Source organism: Salvia splendens, chromosome 8 (assembly GCF_004379255.2).
Source record: "Salvia splendens isolate huo1 chromosome 8, SspV2, whole genome shotgun sequence".
Taxonomy (NCBI): Eukaryota; Viridiplantae; Streptophyta; class Magnoliopsida; order Lamiales; family Lamiaceae; genus Salvia; species Salvia splendens.
This window is the reverse complement of record NC_056039.1, coordinates 31,627,905-31,642,767: the sequence shown is the minus strand read 5'-3', so window position 1 is coordinate 31,642,767 and position 14,863 is coordinate 31,627,905. Positions and strand designations below refer to the sequence as shown.

Sequence of the window (14,863 nt, the reverse complement as noted above, 5' to 3'; positions counted from 1 at the left end):
CTCTCAGTTTTACTAAATTCTTTTCTTTGTTTCCTTCTAAAGGAAATAGGGGAGTAGACATGATATTAAGATGCGAATGAAGCACAAGGTTTTATTAAAAAATAGTCATACTATGTTATAGAATCTTGATCAAACTCATTGAAATAAAATCAGTCGAGCAATCGACAACAATATGATTCATTATACTAAAGTTAATCAAACATTTATTTCTAAAACTTAGAAAAGGGAAAATAAGAGTCGATGTAATGCCAAAGAAAAGTGAAGTATAAAAATAGATTTACAACTACGTAGCAAAACTTAGCTAAAGCGATACATTTTATCAGTATAGTAATGCAGAAAACCAGAGTTCTTAAATCACTTATTCATCTTCCTGGCTTTAGAGCACCCACAATGGCGCCTAGCGCACCGCCTAGCCGAGCGCCGCCGCTAGGCGGTCGCTAGGCGAACCATTGGAGGAGCCGAAAACCGCCGAGCGGTTTTCCGGAAATCAATTTCGCCTAGCGCTAGGCGGTCAAAATCCGCTGGGCTATGCGCTGGGCGATCCGCTCGGCTCCATTGCAGCGCCCGGATCGCCTAGCGCATAGCCCAGCGGATTTTTTATTTTTTATTTTAATTTTCGAAACACTATATATACGCGATTTGCACTTCATTTTCATTCGCACCACTTGTATTAACGAGTACTCTCTCTATCTTAATTTCTGTACAAGATCAACACCGAGAAATAGATCTGAACAACGAGCCTAGTTCAAGGACGAGCGGTTCTCAAACTCCCCCAATCCCCGTTGGAGGCGGATGGAATCAGATGCCCGGGTACTACAACATGTACCCGTGGCAGCAGATGCTACCCGGGATGCCGACAGGAGGGAGTCCGCCGGGGGGGTTCCCGGCGATGCGGGGTTGGGCACCCAATATGCAGATGATGTCGGGGTGGGCACCCAATATGCAGATGATACCCGGGGGAGGTTCGGCGACGCAGGGGACGCCGGGGGGCGTACCGGCGACGCAGGTGACGCGGGGGACGTCTATCGCCCCAGTTTTGATTTTTTGATTGCGTCGTCGCACACATCGACCCCAACGGATGCGCTGTTCACGCCGAGCGGTTTTGATGATTTTGCGTTGTCGGATTTGGGGTTTGATAGTCTCGGAGTTCCGGAAACTCCCGTTCAAACGGGGGGAGCAGTGCAGGGTAGTGGCGCCCCAAAGAAGAAGGGCAAGGGAAAGAAGGTCGGGGAGTCGTCGCAGCAGGGTGGGGATGACCCTACGGTACGGAGAACGTGGACGGACGAGGAGAACGTTGCGCTGTCAAAGGCGTGGGTGAGTGTTTGCGACGATCCTCTTGTTTCTAATAACCAGAGGATCGTCAACGTGTGGGGCAAGGTAGCAGCAGCCTACCAGCTATTTTGCCCGGCGGGGAGGCCGCACAACGGGGAGGATTGCCGGAAGGCGTGGAACCGAATCAGGGCTGCCGTCTCCCGATTTTCAGGTTTGTACGCCAACGCCCTCCGCATGCAGAGTAGTGGCCAAACGGAGGACGGCTGCAGGAGGATAGCGGAGAAAGCCTTCCCCCAGCCCGGGTTGTATAAGGACTTCACCTACTGGAACTGCTATCTTGTGCTGAACGACTCCGAGAAATTCTGAGTAGGTGTCGACGCTGGCTGGCCGAAGAAGCAACGATTGAACTATACCGGGGATTTCAGCGGCAGTAGCGGTGGTTCCCACGACCTCCCCGAGACAGACCAGGTGCTCCCCAACCCTCGTTCGTTCGGCCGCCGACCTCGCCCCGCTGGGCAAAAGCGGGCGCAACGGGAGGCGAGGGGGGTCGCCGGGGGTTCCCAGGAGGTCCAGTCGGCATCCCCTTTTGACCGCCAGTCTACAGAGGATCTCAAGTACTTCGCGCGTCAACAAACGCGCCAGATGATGGTGAAGACGTTAGCCGAATGACGAGAGGCGACGGACCCCCAGGAGAAGAGATTTCTCTTCGCATTGCTCGAGAGCATGAATGACGATCTGCGTGGAGGCGGCAGCGGCGGTGGCAGCGGAGGCGGCGGTGACAGTGGCGACGGCGACGACGGAGGTGAGGGAGCCGGCGAGTGATTTTTTTTTAAGTAATGTACTTTTTGCGATTTTAAATGTCATTTTTTTATTAATGTACTTTTTAAAATTTTTTGTACTTTTTTTAATTTATTGTACTTTTTTTAAAAAATTAAAATAGTATTATTAATATTTCCCGTATATGTCTCGTAAATTAAATTCCGTATATTGTGTTATTTGTGATGTGGCTATTGATGTGGCTGGGCTATTTATGATATGGCTAGGCTATGGCTGGACTATTTCTGATGTGACAGGAGGATTTTTAGTATTGATGATGTGGCAGGAGGAGTTTATAGCTAGGCTATGACTGAGCTATTGCTGGGCTATAACCACTGTGGATGCTCTTACATAGCAAGCTTGTTAGTAACAATCCAATAAAGTTTGTTTAATTATTGTGTTAACTAGTCATTCAAATGGCCCTCAGTAACGAAATTAATTGGTAGATGTACTCCCTTCGTCCCTCTATTAAAGAAACAATATCTCACTGAATATATGAATTATGTAAATTTTGTATTTTTCTACAAAATATATGAACATTATTTTTAAAATAATATTTTGTCCCAATTAAAATTAAATTTGTTTGCAAAACAGTAAAATTGAAATGAAATAGTGGAAACCATGAATAGTTAAGTGATGAGATGATTTAGAGATGGAGGGTTGTATGTGCTATCTCTATAGGAAGATATGAGACCCATGAATAATTTAGAAATTATATGAACTAGAGATGAAATGGAGATAGGGTTGTGGATGCTCTTATAAGTTATGATTATACTCCATCCATTCCCAAAGAATATGCACTTTGGGTTCGACACGGGTTTTAATGTAAAATTGATGAAATAAGAGAGTGGTAGAGAGAAAAGTAAATAAAATATTGTTAGTGGAGAATGAGTCACACCTCATTAGAGAGAAAAAACTTTCCAAAATTAGAAATTGCATATTCTTGTGGGACGGACTAAAAATGAAAGAGTGCATATTCTTGAGGGACAGAGGAAGTATCGGCTAACTTTATAAGTTGTGGGTAAACCAATAATCAACTAAAATTGTTGTGATTTAATTGATACTCCTTTTGTTCCGTGTCCACATTCTTGAGTGTCATGAGATTTTAGACGGTGTTGTTAGGTTGAGTAAATAGAGAGAAGAATGTAATTGAATATTTTTAATAAATAGAGAGGAGATAGATATTTATCTCCAAATATAAAATGTGGACATTTTAACGGTGACAAACTAGAAAGAAAATGTGGATATGTTGAGTGGAATGGAGAGAGTACTCCCTCCTTTCTATAGTAATGAGGTCATTTTGTTATTTTGGTACGTTCCATAGTGGTGAAGTTATTTCCCTTTTTAGTAAAAGAGAACACAATTCTTCTAACTTACTTTACTCTTTCTTACTTTATTCCCTATTCATTTTTCTACTTTTTTCATTTTCTACTTTATTCTTCTTTTACTTAATTCACTTGACACAACTTTTTTTAAATCATGTACCAAAAAGAAATACTCCCTCCGCCCTAAGTTACTTGAGTCGTATTTCATTATTTTGGGTTGTCCCAAAATACTTGAGTCATTTCTCTTTTTTGCTAAAAACAAAACATCTAATCACACTTTCTTTTATTATTTCTTCTACTTTACTCTCTCTCATCTCTTCTACTTTATTCTCTCTTGTACTTTACTATTTTACTTTATTTAATTCACTAAACACAACTTTTTTAAATCTCGTACTAAAAAGAAACGCTTCAAGTAACATGGGACGGAAGGAGTACCGCCATTACTATAGAAGGAGAGAGTCCTGAACTAAGTTGAGTCATTTAAAAAAAAAATATCTAAGCACTCTCTATTTATCTTTTCTACTTTATTCCTTCATTTTAGTTTTTAACATAATTTCTTAATTTTTATATCTAAAAATTTTAAATAAATTTAATTGAGATGGAGGCAGTGATATTCTTTTCTTTTTCTAAATCCCGTACACACAAAAAAAAGGTCTCCTTTAAAAAAAAAAAAAAAAAAGGTCTCCTTGCCTATGACAGGATCGAGGGAGTATATATTTGATGGAGAAAAAATGAAGGCACACCCAAATTAAACGTCATTCTGCAGCCAGCGCCGCCACAATTCTCCTGAGTATTCACATCATAAAACTTTCACTAAATCAAAATATTCTAATTTAGGGATAGGAACTTCAAACAAATTTATTTCCATTTTTAATCCGGATTAAACGTACAACTCAGCATACACTCAAGTCATTATCATTATTCTTAAAAAAGCTTTTTAAACTGAAGTAATGATTCTTAGGGCACCCGCAACGCGGGCCGCGGGCATTCCGCGTTTCGTTCCTTCGGAACGAAACCGTAGCGGAACGCGTTGCGGCGCTGCGTTTCGTCGCGGTTCCGTTCCCATGCCGTCCCGGGTGCCGTCGGCACGAGACGCGGCACGGTCCGTGCCGCCACGCGCTTCGGCGACGTGGCTCGCCCTGCGTCGTGCGTGACGCCCACTCGCCGGCCCGCGAGTGGGCGTCGTCACGCTGACGCAATAAATTCATTTTTTTTAAAAAATGAATTTTAAAAAAAATATTTTTTATTTATAAAAATTGTTTTTTATATTTAAAAACAATTTTTACAAATAAATGAATACTAGAAATTCGTATTAGCCCATATATATTTGATGGGCTTGCGAATTTATGAAACTCATTCTTGGTTGTCTCTCTTTTATAGAGACATCCTTGAATGTTTCATGTTCCACTTTCGATGTGGGACAAATTCATTCTTGGTTATCTCTATTTTATAGAGACATCCTTGAATGTTTCATGTTCCACTTTCGATGTGGGACAAATTCATTCTTGGTTATCTCTATTTTATAGAGACATCCTTGAATGTTTTATGTTCCACTTTCGATGTGGGACAAACTCATTCTTGGTTATCTCTATTTTATAGAGACATCCTTGAATGTTTTATGTTCCACTTTCGATGTGGGACAAACTCATTCTTGGTTATCTCTATTTTATAGAGACATCCTTGAATGTTTTATGTTCCACTTTCGATGTGGGACAAACTCATTCTTGGTTATCTCTATTTTATAGAGACATCCTTGAATGTTTTATATTCCACTTTCGATGTGGGACAAACTCATTCTTGGTTATCTCTATTTTATAGAGACATCCTTGAATGTTTTATGTTCCACTTTCGATGTGGGACAAACTCATTCTTGGTTATCTCTATTTTATAGAGACATCCTTGAATGTTTTATATTCCACTTTCGATGTGGGACAAATTCATTCTTGGTTATCTCTATTTTATAGAGACATCCTTGAATGTTTCATGTTCCACTTTCGATGTGGGACAAACTCATTCTTGGTTATCTCTATTTTATAGAGACATCCTTGAATGTTTTATGTTCCACTTTCGATGTGGGACAAACTCATTCTTGGTTATCTCTATTTTATAGAGACATCCTTGAATGTTTTATGTTCCACTTTCGATGTGGGACAAACTCATTCTTGGTTATCTCTATTTTATAGAGACATCCTTGAATGTTTTATATTCCACTTTCGATGTGGGACAAACTCATTCTTGGTTATCTCTCTTTTATAGAGACATCCTTGAATGTTTTATGTTCCACTTTCGATATGGGACAAACTCATTCTTGGTTGTCTCTATAAAATTGTATTTTAAATTATGTCATTTTTTATTTTTTTAGTATTTTAATTATGTTTTTTTTTTATTTTTTTGAATTTTAAGTTGTAATGTTATTTTAATTTTAATGAAGTGTGTTTATTTAAATTGAATTGAGTTGGAAATAAAAAAAAAATGAAATTGAATGAATAGTAATTTAAGGAACGGTTAAGGAACGGTTAAGGAACGGAGGGTTGCAGGTTCCGTTCCTTAGTTAAGGAATGGAGTAAAAAAGTACAGTGGGGCCCTCAAATAGTGGTTTAAGGAACGGTATAGGAACGGTATAGGAACGGTATAGGAACAGCGTTGTGGATGGCCTTAATCTATTCAACTAGTCTCCAATACCCATTTCTTAATCCTCGTATTTATCCTAAACAGGGATTATATTATTGTCTGCACACACTGTCGTCATCATCTTTCTCCCACAAAAGATTCTTGGAGCATATTACTATTATTTTATTTTATTTTATTGTTTTGAATTCCATTTTTCTCGTTTGTTTTTATGGATTCTATGTGTGCGTATGCATATGCACGTGGATATCAAATCAACATTTAATAGCTGTTGAAATTGATTTCAATCAAAATAAAATCGTCCATTAATTTTTTCGGCCGTCAAATCATTGCTGCTCACTGCATTCCTGCGATCAATGTGTGTTAATTTTATGTCGTTTGTGTATTAATTGAGTGGGGTAAATGAAAACAAAGATGGAAGAAGATTGAGGAGTTCTTGCTGTTCACGTTTCTGTTCCTTTTGTTTTTTTGTCTTTCATGCGCTCCCCCTTTGCTTGCAATATTCGGCCCAGAATTAATGCTTTTGGTGTTTCTTCACCCATATCCGTGGCTTCCCTGAACTTCTTATCCTTCAGGTACCCTCTTGCGCTTATAAAAACACTATGTTTATTGCTTGATTTCGACTGGCTTTGGAATTTTTTTATGTGGGCTGTTTGGAGAGTTATCAGATGCTTTTAAATCATATTGTTCGTTGCTCTTCTCTCTGTTAGAGTGTTTGTGTTTGTGTTTCCCCCTCACTGACTAGGGCATTGGAGATCAATAGTGATTGTATAGCAGTTTAGGATGTCTAAGTTCCCTGTTCCAGCAATTTGTTATTGTTTTGTCAATTAAGATATTTTTAATTTGCTGCCAATTTCTTGTGTTTGTATGTTCTTTGAGTAGCTGCATTATATCAGTTAGATATTGTGAAGAATTCATGAGCTTACTTTTATAAAGTTGTTGCTCCTCTATATGGAATCCAAAGCTCGAGTAGTCGTGTTCAGTAATGCTTTATCATGTAAACATCTCATGCGTGTTTCCTTTTTCGGTTTAGCAATATCCAGAAAGTGGAGAATTTATTTTGGTGGCTTATTTTAGAACAATTCATGAGAAAAAAATATATATAGCCATTCCTGATAGCCATGAGGTCAAATTGTGCTAGGTGCTGAAAGATCTATCTGATGAGATGGGAACTAGTGCGTGGGAGCTCTTTCCCCGATCTCATTCTTATCGCGTGCCAAGTGACGCCTCACTTCATTCCATTTCGTTGCCTGTTCTTGCCAATGTGAAGGGTAAGCACCTTACATACTTCCAGCTGCAGTACCTTTATTACCTCTCAAGAATTAAGTAGTCAGTATATTATTTCTTTACGTGTTTGATTCTTCACAGTGAGTAGCAGTGAAGGGAAGAGTGATCTTCAGTCCATGTATGATACCTCCAGCAGCTTAAATGATATTGATCAGGAGCTAAAGGGTAATTATGTGGTTGGAAGCTTGCTCCCCGATGATGAGGATGAACTCCTAGCTGGGATAATGGATGATTTTGAGGCAAAATGGTTGCCCAATATAGTAGATGATTCAGAGGAATACGATCTTTTTGGTGGAGGAGGTCTAGAATTAGAATCCGATCCCCAAGAAAACTCGAGAATTGGTTCTTTTACTCTTAGTTTATCAAATGATGGCATTGGCAACACAGTGGCTCATTCCAATCAAACTAATGGCGTGGGCACAGTTGCTGGGGAACACCCTCTAGGAGAGCATCCTTCCAGAACATTATTTGTTCGGAATATCAATAGTAACATTGAGGATGCAGAACTTAGAACACTCTTTGAGGTATTCATGCTACCTCAGTGGATATCTTGGTATTTTCTTGTTTTACAACTTTCATTACAATAAAATGTTATTTCTTTTCTTGTTTATTTCTGCAATATCTGTATTCAATGCACAGGTTTTGGTATTTCTTGTTTTTCCTGCATCTGTTGCCATTGGCTTTAATTTGATAATAGCTATCACATACGCCCTTTCATGAACACAGAGAAGGTGTCATTAGCATAAACTCTTTGCTCTTTGGTGCTTATCTAACTAAGAAAGTCTGAGATGTTAGTTGTAAGCACCGGGACTTCTGAAAATGAAACACCTAATGCACTCTCCCTGCATTCTCATTTCTGTTTCATCATTTTCAGCTTTATGGTGATATCAGGACATTGTACACTGCATCTAAGCATAGGGGTTTTGTGATGGTTTCTTACTACGATATTCGTGCTGCTCGAACTGCCATGCGAGCATTGCAAAACAAGCCACTCCGGAGGAGAAAGCTAGATATTCATTTCTCAATTCCCAAGGTTTGATGTTTATGCTTCGCTTGCATTCTTGTATTGTATCATTGTCTCTGACAGTCCTCCTAAACTCTCCAATCCAGGAGAACCCTTCTGACAAGGAAATAAACCAAGGAACTCTGGTAGTATTTAATTTGGACCCTTCAGTCACTAACGACAACCTTCAACAAATTTTTGGGGATTATGGAGAGGTTAAAGAGGTAGCCTTTTGTCTATTTCCACTATATTTTTCTACACATGCCTGTGAAAACACTTGATATTAATAGGGAACCGTTGCATCTCTGTGTTAAACAGATAAGGGAAACGCCACATAAGAAACATCATAAATTTATTGAATTTTATGATGTCAGAGCTGCAGAAGCTGCTCTTAAATCCTTGAATAGAAGCGATTTAGCTGGGAAACGTATAAAGGTGGAACCTAGTCGGCCTGGTGGGGCACGTAGAAGGTTATATATTGATATGCAACCGTTTCTTCCTTTCACATCTCTAGACATTTCTCATGCACTGTAAAAATTGAATATTTTAACTTTATGTTACCTGTGTCTGTACCATTAGTTTGCTGCTGCATATGAATCACGAGGTTGAGAAAGACGAAAGGACCTTGCACAAAGTAGGCTTGCCTCTTGGGAATTCGCCTCCTGGTATGGCTCATAGATGCTCAGATTAGTGGTAGATATTTTGCTAGTTATCTATTACACTTTTACTGTGTTCGTGCAGCTACATGGCCTCACCTCAGCAGCCCTAATGTTGGAAGTCCTCTGCTAAACTTCAGTAAATCATCTGGTTTTAGTTCAGCAGGTAGCAGTTGGGGCAGGCAAGATATCTTTGAACTGTCTCATTCACTTCCAGAGCAGAAGTCGAGTCAGTTTGTCGGGTCTGATTCTTTCTTTGGTTCTTCGACTTTCAATGGATCCACTTCCATACCATTTTCTGGTCCAAAGCTTTACTGGGGAAGTTCGTCCGAACAGACCAATTCTACACCTATAACTCAAGCTGTAAGGAATCCTTTTATATCTGGTGGTAATCACGGGAGTCTTTACAACTGGTCTCAAATCCAGCAGCAGCATCACCGCTACCATGCTGGATCTGCTCCATCTGCTGCCCCCCTCCAACAAAAATTCGGCTATTTTCATGAGTCGCCCAGATCATCATTTGCTAGACCTGGTTGTGCAAGTGCTGCTTACTTGGGCGACTTAAATGATTTCGGCTATCGTGATGTTACCAATTCCACTGTTTCTTTGATGAAGTCAGTATCAGTGGGAGAAGGATCTCCTGTTTCTAGCATGATATCATCTGCAAGACCAAGTCATGTGTTTCATGGTATTGCTCGTTTCCCCGGACATGCAGCGTCTAACTGGGAGGCTTTGGCCGAGCGTGGGAGGTCTCGACTCATTGACTCCAATGGGATCCAAATAGATAACAAGAATCAATTTCAACTTGATATCGACAAGATTAGAACTGGTGAAGACACTCGAACAACTCTGATGATAAAAAATATCCCTAACAAGTAAGTCCCTTAAATTAATGCTTTCACTACATCTTCTTTGTTGCTAAAGAATTTTGACATTCATGGATTTATTTTCTAGATACACATCAAAGATGTTACTGGCTACCATTGATGAACATTGTAAAGGAACTTATGATTTTCTCTATTTGCCCATTGATTTCCAGGTCAACTTTCTTGCCAATTGTGGCTACTTCATCTTTATTATTTATTCCTTGCAATATGCCTCACACATTACTTCTTTTCTTCTCAGAATAAATGCAACATTGGTTACGCATTTATCAACCTGCTGTCTCCATTAAACATCATCCCATTTTATGAGGTCTGTCTGAATAAGGTCAATCATTTGATTATAAGCTAGATAGTCATTACTCCCAAATTTCGCTTTGCGCAGGCATTCAATGGAAAGAGGTGGGAGAAATTCAACAGTGAAAAAGTCGCCTATTTGGCATATGCTCGAATTCAAGGGAAGGCTGCCCTCGTTGCCCATTTCAAGCACACGACTTTGATGAACGAAGATAAGCACTGCAGGCCGATTCTCTTTGACTCAGAATTCCTAGAGTCTAACAATAGGGTAAAACCAACATTATGTTTGTTAATCACATCACCAACATCAAAACTATCAAATCATCAGCACATACCAAATGCTTTATCTTGGTTTACAATACTTCCCATTTTTGCTAGTACTTTCTTTAGCATGCTTTCATCTCATTGCTGCTGTTGCAGGTCCTCCAAAAAAATGTTCCAGTCAACGTGAGCACTGGAGTTCAACAATCAAACGAAGGAGAAACAGGGAATCTGACCGGTAGCGATCAAGATGAGAGAGAGCAGTAATGGCGAATGCATCAATCAGGGTAAAAGGACACACTTTTCTCATTAATGGAAAATTTTGGGAAAGTAGTTCCATTGATGTCAAGTGTCTGTATTAAGATTCTTGTTTGAAGTAATCAAATTAGATTTGATGTTTTTTTGTTGGTCAAATCTGATGGTTATCTTAGTCAGATCGCCTCAACTTTTTTGAGAACCTTAGTTATGTACATGAGGGATTATGTATTTCTAAATGTGGAGAGATATTATTTCTTTGAACAAATCCGTTATCATAAATATTTGTATTTCAAAATTTTGGTTGAAGTGATAGTTTTGTTTTGGAGTGGCCATGATATTTAGTTGTTGTGCTGCACTGGTATCAAAGATATTTAGCTATTCTACTTGTTACTCAACTGTAATAGTAGCTATGTTGCCACCTTTCCCTTTTTGCTTCTTTGCTTATTAAAACTCCGCTTCTCAACGGCAAAAATATAGAGGTGTAGATATTAAAAGTCTGCTAAATAAAGACACAGGTATATAAATGAGTAAATGGCTATTGATAAACTAAGGTTCCAAAATGATAAACATAACCACAACTAATCAAGCAACAAAAAAATCAACTAAAGGGGAATATTATTTGTCCATATGAGTATATATCTTAAACTATCGTCCACTGAAGTTGTATTCGGGACGTTGATAATCATCTGTATAATGGTAGTATACGTAATATTCAACGCACATGGCATAAATACTAAACGGATCACCACCATCACAATTAGGCCACGGTATATCACTCACCAAGTCAATAGGGTCTTTAAGATTTTTAATTTGCCGGTGGCATCTTTCCCACAAATCCCCATGAAGATCGAGATCAAAACATCGTCGGATGTCAAGTGATTGGAGGCGTGGTCACCCGTTAAGGATGGCTTCGAGTCCTTCATCTCCAATCCAATGTGCAAATATTTGAAGATGCTCCAGATTAGGCATGCTTCTGCTGATTGCGAGAGCATACAGATTCCGGAAGTATCCTCGAATTGTACCATCGCTATCAAATTTTGGACTCGGAAGCTTACAGTTAGATCCGTTGAATGAGAATGATTTCAACATCGGGCAAGATTTGCCAATAACTTCAATGTCGCAAGTGTTGGGGTACAAACCCATCCCACATCGGATGAGGGAGGGAAGTTGGAAGGTGTATATAATTCCTGTCCAACCCCAATTAGTTTGAGGCCTTTGGGAGTGACCCAAAAACAAATCCGTGCGGGCTTGACCCAAAGCGGACAATATCAAACTAATGTTGCAGTCGACGATCTTAACAAGTGGTATCAGAGCCCAGGTGGCTATGGGTTGTGCCTGGATGAGCCCCGGTTAGGGTCGGGCCCTGAAGAACTCGGGTTAGAGTCGGGCCCAGGATGACCCAGGGGCCAGGGCTGGAACGACCCATGTTCGTGTCGACTGCGTTCCCGATGTGGTCTCGGTTTGAGGGGAGGTTTGTTGGGGTACAAACCCATCCCACATCGGATGAGTAGGGGAAGTTGGAAGGTGTATATAATTCATGTCCAACCCCAATTAGTTTGAGGCCTTTTGGGAGTGACCCAAAAACAAATCCGTGCGGACTTGACCCAAAGCGGACAATATCAAACTAATGTTGCAGTCGATGATCCTAACAACAAGCACTAGTGCAATTCTTCCAAATGTGGAAGTTTTGCCACCATTCTACGTGCACAATATCCAGACATGAAAAAACAAGTAGATTAGACCAGTTTATACATTGAGCGATACTTATTAAATTCTTAATCCAAAAATGGCTTACCGACGGACGATGTAGTCCAAGAGTGCATCGTCGCCGAAGTACTGAATGGTGAGGTCGACCAACTGTCCTTGGCTACGATCCACTGCGTGGCGGCACATGACATTGTACTCGTCGTTGAAAATCCCCTGCCTAGGGTTGGAGAAGTCGATGACTCGCCACAAGGCGGGATCCTTGCAAACCTTCCACCATGTAGTACACACTTTCTGCGCATTTGTGAGCATCCCCTCCACCCCCAGCCTCTGCAGAATACTGGCCGTTACATCTCCAGGCAGGTCGATCCACGACGGCGGAGGGGCTGAGGGTGAAGCAACCATCGGCATTGAAATTAGGACGTTGGTCCTCCACATCGACATCGACATCGACTGGAGCCACATTGAAGCAAAGCTGTTGTTGCATAGACGCAGTAAGCGCAGTCGATCGTCGTGAGGAGTGGCATAGAAGTCGAAGTAATCGTTTATGGTGCAGATTGGGGGACCTTGGAAAGAACCAAATCGGGGAGGGTTGGCAGAACATGGATTGCGAAACATGGAACCCGGCGGAGAGCAGACATGAGGGTTGTTTTTCAGGGGAGTGGAGTGATATAACGAGAATAACGGAAATGTTGGAAAACTAGGCTTCGTCCAAATTTTGGAATGTGTTGTGGACATGGGCTCTCGCCGCCGCGCTGTACGGCGCCCTGAGATTCATGGTGGTCGTCACCACAGTCACATTCCGCAGCTTCATCTGCGCCGCGAAGGTCCCGCTCCCTCCGCCGACGTCGATCCCCAGCCGGATCACGCTCTTGGCGGATTCCGCCACCTGAAAAAGGTGCGGAATTGAGAGATCCAGATCGGTTTCGGAAGTCAGATACCTCGATTTCTCGACCCTCATGTCGAATCCCATCTCCGGATTCTGCTTCGCGAAGCAGGAGAAGGTTTTGCAGGTGTAGCGGGTGAAAAGGGCGGCTTTATCGGGGAGGGGGGAGAAGGGGTCGGAGGGGAGAGGGGGAGAGGGGGGGGGGGGAGGGGTTTTGGAGAAGCAGCGGCGGCGGGGGAGGGGGGTGGCAGCCTCTGAGGATGAGATCCTCGGCTAAGGGGGAATCATCGGGGCAGGGGGAGAAAGGGGTGTAGTTCATGTAGTTGTGGAGGAGGATTGGGTTGTCTCTGCAGGAGGAGGCGATGGGGGAGAACCGGAAAAGTGGGTGTAGAGGAGAAGATCGGAGGGGGCGGCGGCGGAGGGGGAGGAGGAGGAGGAAGGGGGTTTGTTGGAGGGGTTGGAGGTGGTTGATGGTGGAGAGCTGGCGGAGGAGGTGGTCGGGGACGGGGGGAGGGGAGGGGATTGGATGGTGGAGGAGAGGTGGTAAAGGGAGAGGATGTTGGTGGCGACCATGGCGCGGAGGAGGAGAAAGTTCAGCCCCATCGGTTGAGCCATGGTTTTTCTTGATGTGCTCATGATTTTGTTCTTGCTCATTGCAGTGACTGAATCTGTGAGTGAGTGTCAAATGTAACCTTAAGAGCATCTCCAATAGGTTAGGACGTCAAATAACCCTCAAATAGCCTTCACACTGCCACATCATCAGCACTACAATTCTCCTGCCACATCAGCTTGCCATATCAACTGGACATCAAATAGCCCTCACGTAGCCTTCACACTACCTATCCACATCACTAATAACAATTATATAATTTAATTTACACTCGTATCAACATACGGAATTTAATTTACGAGACAAATACGGAAAATTCGAATAATAATATTAAAATTTAAAAAGTACATTAATTTTAAAAAAAAATACAATAATTAAAAAAATTACATTTAAAAAATTACATAAATTTGCATAAAAACTAACGCCTTGCAATCCTCCGCGCCCACAACTCTTCAACTAAATCCTTTTGCAATCGAATATGAGCCTCCGTCTGACGCATGTCGGCATGTGCTTGGAGGAGGGCTTCTTCATCGTGCGGTACCCCACCTCGTACGTTGGCGGTGGTGACGCCGTGGCTTGGACCTGCTTCATTATCGTCGGTGGCCCAATCAGTCAGTTGTACACCTTCATCTTCGACGATCATGTTGTGCATGATAATACAGGCGTACATTATATCAGCAATGCAGTCGACATGCCACAAACGCGTTGGTCATCTTTCGGAGATACTGATCACCGAATACTTCGAGGTTCAACGCGCGTATATATAGTGTTTTCGAAAAAAAAAAATTTTAAATCCGACGCCGGTTTGGCGCCGATCCGGGACGCACAATGGCGCCCGTGAGGATCGGCGTCGGAACCGGCGTCAGCGCGGGAATCGGCATGGCGACGCCGATTTCGCCGACGCCGGTTCCAATGGTTCGGCGTCAAACCGGCGTCGGCGAAAAATCGGCGTCGCCGTGGTGACGCCGGTTATTGGAGA

The 14,863-nt window shown here is 41.9% G+C and overlaps 2 protein-coding genes and 1 pseudogene across 4 annotated transcripts; 1 reads left to right on the top strand and 2 right to left on the bottom strand.

The window, feature by feature from the left end:
• Positions 1-6,148: 6,148 nt before the first annotated feature.
• LOC121744829 (protein MEI2-like 5) lies at positions 6,149-11,035 on the top strand. 3 transcript variants are annotated; one of them, XM_042138491.1, is made up of 12 exons: positions 6,149-6,616; positions 7,183-7,312; positions 7,410-7,881; positions 8,220-8,361; positions 8,439-8,555; positions 8,650-8,801; positions 8,911-8,996; positions 9,073-9,862; positions 9,942-10,026; positions 10,113-10,181; positions 10,254-10,433; positions 10,586-11,035. In XM_042138491.1, exons 2-12 carry the CDS (start codon positions 7,207-7,209, stop codon positions 10,691-10,693), a joined length of 2,307 nt encoding a protein of 768 aa, XP_041994425.1. In that variant the 5' UTR covers positions 6,149-6,616; positions 7,183-7,206; the 3' UTR covers positions 10,694-11,035. The 3 variants fall into 3 exon arrangements, with proteins under 3 accessions (XP_041994425.1, XP_041994423.1, XP_041994424.1); XM_042138489.1 differs by lacking the exon at positions 6,149-6,616 and adding an exon at positions 6,644-6,727; XM_042138490.1 differs by lacking the exon at positions 6,149-6,616 and adding an exon at positions 6,646-6,727 and having other exon boundaries at positions 7,410-7,852; positions 8,203-8,361.
• Positions 11,036-12,376: 1,341 nt separating this feature from the next.
• On the bottom strand, positions 12,377-13,006 carry LOC121744831 (F-box protein SKIP19-like). The gene has a single exon (XM_042138492.1). The coding sequence runs from the start codon at positions 13,004-13,006 to the stop codon at positions 12,476-12,478; it is 531 nt and encodes a 176-aa protein (XP_041994426.1). The 3' UTR covers positions 12,377-12,475.
• A 73-nt stretch (positions 13,007-13,079) lies between these two features.
• On the bottom strand, positions 13,080-13,914 carry LOC121744830 (annotated as a pseudogene).
• Positions 13,915-14,863: the final 949 nt, after the last annotated feature.